The following is a 6,432-nucleotide window of genomic DNA, read 5'->3' on the forward strand; positions in this document are numbered from 1 at the left end:
TTTTTCCTGCCATGGCAGGGGGGCGGACTTGATGATCTGCTCAGGTCCCTTCCGACCCTACCAACTATGAAATTGTATCGTGCCTTTTGCATCTTGTGTCCGCAAACAAAGATTTAACGTTTCAGAACATTTTATAATCAACATCCTATAATTTCTTAGATTTTGGTGCTACAGAATTGGCTACTGAAATCTTATTTCTTTAAAAAATAAAACAGATAATATATTTAGCCAAGAAAAGAGTCTGCAGGCAGGTTAAGCAATAGCTCAGAGAGGCATGATCTACCCACTTGCCTTGTAAATACCATGCTTTGAAGACAGACACCAGTTACCTTGAGCAGGCAGTGAGAAAGAAGCCATCAAAGAGACTGGTACAGAACTCCTCCAGTGCAAATTCATCAGCCAGCAATGTGAGGTTACCGGTGAGCAGGTGCAAGAAAATATCACTGAAGGCCAGGTCACTGAATGTCTCAACTGCATGACACAAAGAGACCGACAGGCTAGCATGCATTTGCCTAAAAACCTCACCATGTAGTAGATGTTTCTGCCAGAAAATTTCAAGTGGACTTTCCCGATAACCCATCTGCAGGTGGTTTATTACCGTGTCCAGATATAAAGGAAAGTGAGAGTGGATCTCAGGAAAACCTAGGGTGTGAGCTGGGCAGTTATTGTAGATGGGGTAAGAACAATTAAGCCTGGGGGAGAAGGTTTGTGCTTGATTCTGCATTGTGTCATTGTAAGTTTCTTTTGTGAATGAAGCCAAATCCCAAGATAAGAGTAAGTTCTGACTCAATGTAATCAATGTAGACTATCTGCAGCAGGAAGCCACTTGCTCAAATATATCATTTATCTTTCAGCTCTATTCCATCAAGCCTATTAGTCACATTGCTAGTACAGTATCTTTTATCCATGGAATTAGAGACAGTTAACAAGTCTCCCTCCATTCTGGTTCAGTAAGGAAACACTGCCACCTAAGGTAAATGACTCACCATGGCCACACAGAGAAATCACTAGCAAAGCTGAAAAAAGGACTGATGCTATCCCCCAGTCATCCCAAAATGCTTATTTTCCTGAATTTAGGACTCCCATGTGTGACAACTGGGCACAAAATATAAAAAGAAATGACATCTTACTTAGAGCTGGCAGGAGCCTAAGAAAAGCATTCTTGTTCCTCTGCTTAGTGATGTGAAGAACATAATAGAGCCCAATTTCACAGGCTATTCTGTTCTCCTGTAAAAATCTGTAACAGTACAAAGTACAAGCAAAGATTTACAACCAGGAAAACAAGAAACCACTTACTAGAGGTGATTTAAAAAGAAAGGGTCTAAGAACTGGAACCCACATGGAGTTGGAGGCATAGAATATCTTAATATCTAGCTTCAAGCCTTCTGTGGCATGATGGCCAAGGTGCATACCATTGTTAGCTGTCTGCTGACTAGGACTAAAGACATGATAATTCAGTAAACATTGTTACTTTCCAATAACAACTCCTTAACTCTCCTTGTTTTAATGTAAGAAGGAATCTCACAGACCAAGTTCAGCAGAATGGAAAGTATGATTTTGATTTGATTTATACTTTCTCATAGCTCAGATATCCACAGCACTGCTATCAAACAGCAGTGACCATGATTCTAACTGGAGACCATAGTCTGAGTGTGGATATGCGGACAAGAATAGCGATAGAAATAAGTGCAAGATATGGGTATGCCTAAGCATACAGAAGACCTTTTCATGCTTTGCAAAGAGTAGGTTGCTTTTGAACTCCCAGACATATGGGACTTCAAGCAAACTACACTTCCTACTATCCCAAAGTACATGCATCTTAGTTACAGTAACACATGCAGGGTAATGAGCCTGGGGTGGAGGGTGTCAGTCATAATGCACCTCAATTAAACAGTACCATGAAAAGTACACTGCATTCTGTTTGCAAAGTTGCACAAGCATCTCTCTCGCTTAAAAAAAAAAAAGGTAGGAAACCTTTATTCTCTTTGCAAAGACTGAATGATTATAGTAAAAAGCATCAACAAAGTATTTCATCCTTCTCCAAACTAGGCCTACATCAAGAATAAAAATTACTGCTTCACATGGGTTGCTGCAATGTTTTCAAATACAGGAAATGCTGAGGATTTTATAACATGATGGCAGAGGCTCCATTTTCTTAAGAGGAAGATAAAGGCAATTCCAGGTCCCCAAGATTAAAAAAAAAAAAATGGGGCTGTTCAGTCACTCACCTTCCTCCAATTGTGTTACTGTCAAGCAGCAATGTAGTTTGTTAGGCAAAAATATTTCTTCCTTCTATCCATTATGAGAACCAGAAATGATCTAAATTTTTATTCTTCCACAGGGTAAAAAAAGGTTTAAATTATAATACCAAACCTCTTGTACTACTTCTATTCCCAGGTCTCTATATCCTAAAGGAACAAACTGACCAGCTTCAGTGGCAAGAGCTTAAAATGAATTCATTTTTGCAATATAGAGTGCAATCTTTACATTTTTTAGGTTCTTGCCTACAGTGGGCTGTCATTGAGAAGATCCATTATTAGAAGGCAAAGGCAGTAAGACATTACTGTGCTACTCAGTACACTTGTTACCTTAAGTTCAAATGGATTCTCATTAATTACAAATTATCTTGCCGATTGAGGTCCTTAAGAGTTTTGTTCTGTTACCTATTCAACTGCCTTTCAATTTTGGCCCTTATGAAAAAAGGCCATATTTGAGCTCTCTAACCAGAGGCCTCCAAATTGGACAGCACTGCCATGAGAGATAAAGAAACACTGCCTCTCACACCTTTTTCTGGACACTGCTTAAGTTCTATGCAAGTAGTTTTACTGATACCTTTGTAATCTAAAATCCCCTTTAAATAAAATGTAATCCTAAATCCAGTAACCTCTCCTATATTCTGTGTCACAGACATGAAGGCCATTTCTGCCTGATGTATAGCAGCCCCATTAAATACTAATATAATATTAAAATGTCACTGAGTACAGAGTTTGGAAATTTTCATGGTCTGCAGAAGTCACAGCATAATCTATGTCTCTACTGGTATTACAAGGGCTTAAGAAATGTAAACAAGTAACAAACAGCTTAAAAATATGGGTATGGACATATGACACATTTTCACCAGGGTAACTTAAATCAGTTTATACGTTGATGTAAATTAGAGTGGTGTCCAGAGCAGACCAAAGACTAGCTCTCTCACTGCAGTAGGTGCTACTAAGGCACCTCCCCACAATGTGGCAGAGGAAGCACAAATAGCTATTTGCTCAAAGGAACCTGGATAGGAAATTATGTAGAAGTAAGGATGCATACCCACATGTAAGTGTAAAGTACACCAGTCTGAAGGTACACCTGATTTTGAGGGGTAACTTTTCTCCAGAATAGAGTTATTTACACCAGGGCAGGGCTATATCTTGTCTCTGCTCCACACTTAAAATTGTGGAAAGCCGAACGATACTGGTGTGCCACACGTCTCCATCAAAAAGCATAATACATGAGCATTTCTCCTGTGGAGAACAGCAATTTACTCTACTAATTAATCTTCCCAGATCCTTGTCAATGGAATTTCAGCCCCAAGTTAAAGTTTAAACACTTTGAAAATTCCTTTACTTGATTTTTTCAGGTTGTACATAATGGTACCAGCATGGCTACATAGCATTTTGCCTTGATAAAGCAGCTAATGCACGTGTTAATAAGTAAAGTTGTTGACATACTTGGTGAAAGCTTCAGGAATAGAGCTGGGGTAGGGTATTGGCCCCTTCTCTTCTGATGGCAGTTTCTGATCTACAGCGAACGTGTGATCTTCCACCACAAAGGACATCAGCATTGGCAAGAATTTGGTAATCAGTTCAGGTTCCTTAAAGAGAGAGAGGAGGAAAAAAGCCAATGCAATATAAGAACACACAGTACTTACATCATTCATTTCATCCAAGGAACTCAAAATGGTTTAACAAGGTAAGCAAGTGATACACCCACACTTTTTCCCAGAGAATAAGGTGCATGATTTCCTTGTGATCACAAAAACATATTCAGTCCCTGCTCAAACCATCAGGTACCTCTCTTCTCATATATAACATATATATTTGTGTTAGTATGCATAATTCCTCAAAAAATACCACAGGGTTTTACTCAGCAGAACAAATTCAGTTATCTGAATAACTTTTTGGTGGGAGCTTCCTCAAGGGGTTTGGCTAACCAAGGATGTATTATCACTATAAGGCTGGTTAAGTACTGGAACATATAAGCTAGAGAATTTGTGCAGTCAGTCACTGGAAGATTTTAATACAGGTCAGAGAAGCATTTGTTTGCAATGGTTTAGCCAGGTATGTTCCTACCTTGAGCAAGGTGCTGAACTATGTGACCTCCCTTTAGATTTTAGGAAAATAGGGCTAGAAAGGACTATGATTTTTTGCTTTGATAGTACTACTTCATGACATTCATATCTTCTCCACAGCATTTGGCTCTATATGAATGCAAATACTGGATGCAAAGGGTCTTTGTAAGGACAGAGTAATTTGATAATATGCACTAATCATTTTTAATTCCCCTAAACGTTGACCAGTACACAGTTAATAGTGTGTCTAAGCGAAAAAGCAGTGACCTTTTTCTAGCAGTTGAAAGCTACTTGTTTTGCTGCAAAATGAAAATAATGGGAAGCAGAAGTTCAAGCGGCCACAAAGTTAATTTAAAAATGGAGCAAGTTGTGGAAAATCCTCTTGAATGAAATCGTTGCGTGGCTCCAACAGATTAAGGACCTTTCCAAATGGACTATGGCAAGGGTTTTCAACTTTTTTCAACAACCTTTTTTAACCCCTTCTGTCTCAAAGTTTCACCTCATGTACCCCTTTATATTTTTTCTTTTTTTTTAAGGGGGGGAGGGCAGATCGAGGCCCCTCGGTGAGGGAGTGGAGCAGGGGCAGGACGGATCTGCAAGTGGCTTGCCTGGGGAGCATGGGGAGGGGGATGGCTCCCACTGCTCTGCATGTACCCAGGGAGGGCATGGAGTGGGGTGCCCCCAGATCTGCACGTGGGGGAGAGCGGGTTGTTGCTGCAGGCTGGGGTGTTGGGCTTTTCCCGGCAGGGCGTGGGTCAGGCTGTGCTTGGGGTGTGTGGTGGCGGCGGCACTGGGAGAGGGTTTGGGGGGGGCTACAGTGAATTCTGGAGTGGCTGCAGGCCCCCCTGCCCTGCTGTAGCCCCGCTCCTGGAGGCTCCCATGGTGAGGGAGGGAGTGGAGCTGGGCACGCTTCACTGCCTGAACTGTATGCAGGGTGAAACTGAGGCAGAAGCCTGGTTGGGGGAGCAGTGCATGGTGGCAGTGCCTGCCTGTGCCATCCTCAGATGTGGCTGGTGCCGCCCACGTGCCTCAGCCCTGGGCCCTGCTCCCTGCATGGGAGAGTCAGGGAGAGTCTCTGCTTCTGCTGCTCCTGGCTCCACCCTGCACTCTGCCTGTCACTGGGGGGGCCCCTGGGGGTGGGGGGGGGGGGGGGGGGGCCCTGAGGCCCCCTGGATGCTGCCCTGGGTCCCCCCTGCCAGACAGTGCCACCTATTCTTCCCCTCCCGCCCACAGAGGCGCGTGGGCACCCGGGACAGTGGGGCTGGGGTGAGAATCGGGCTGTGTCTGCCCACCCAGGGATGAGGCCTGGGCTCCGTGCTCAGGGCAGACCCCCCAGGGCCCAATGTGCTTGGGCTAGCCTGAGCTGCGGGAGGGGGCAGGCCCCCTCCCCACCCGGGGGCTGTTCCCAGCTCTGACCAGCACCCACCGGCCCTGCTGAGATCCCCTTGAATTCACTGTAGTCCTCCCCAACCCCTCTCCCAGCATCACCACTGCCTGCCCTGAGCGCAGCCCAGTGCAGCCTCAACCCCAGCCACGCATGCAAATCTGGGGGGCACACCCCCCCATTCCCTCCCAGGGTGCATGCAGCGGTGGGAGCTGCCCCCCCACATGGCTCAGTCCCACACTCTGCCCTGGCTGGGCAGCCCCTGCCCCAGCCCCACTCCCGACCCCTACAACAAACTTACCAGCTGGACCTGGCTGCTCTTCACGTGGCCAGGCTGCGCTCCTGGCTGCCCGTGTGCTGCGCTGTGGTTGCACGCATGCATGCGGAGTTCTACATATCCCCTACGACTTTTTTAAGTACCCGTAGGGGTACGTGCACCCCTGCCTGACAAACACCGAACTATGGATTAAACAGGGACTCTGTTTAGGTCCTGAAATAGACCTCATCACCACAGCTGAATAGTAATTCACAAAACCAAATAAAATGTGTGAATCATCAGGATAAACATGCAGTCAGCCAGCATTTTAGATATCTAGGGCTTCAAGGAACCTCCCTGGGGAGATATCTGGCTGCTTTGCAGCACAGAAGAACAGAAGAAAAAAATAATTTTTGGAGTGTTCTTTTTAAGCCAACACTCACTGCCCGTGATTGTGATCACACT

General features: G+C 44.7%; 1 protein-coding gene across 2 annotated transcripts in view; it reads right to left on the reverse strand.

Annotated features, from left to right (window-relative positions):
• The window catches only part of NELFB (negative elongation factor complex member B), a 27,172-nt gene that overhangs the window by 2,981 nt on the left and 17,759 nt on the right, over positions 1-6,432 (reverse strand). The window contains exons 9-11 of one of the 2 annotated variants that reach the window (XM_006029684.2): positions 3,708-3,850; positions 1,131-1,237; positions 330-471 (exon numbers count right to left, since the gene is read on the reverse strand). In XM_006029684.2, coding sequence (XP_006029746.1) covers positions 330-471; positions 1,131-1,237; positions 3,708-3,850 — 392 coding nt within the window. The remainder of the gene's footprint in view (positions 1-329; positions 472-1,130; positions 1,238-3,707; positions 3,851-6,432) is intronic. The other variant, XM_025211209.1, reaches the window with a different exon arrangement.

Source organism: Alligator sinensis, unplaced genomic scaffold (genome assembly GCF_000455745.1).
Source record: "Alligator sinensis unplaced genomic scaffold, ASM45574v1 scaffold323_2, whole genome shotgun sequence".
Taxonomy (NCBI): domain Eukaryota; kingdom Metazoa; phylum Chordata; order Crocodylia; family Alligatoridae; genus Alligator; species Alligator sinensis.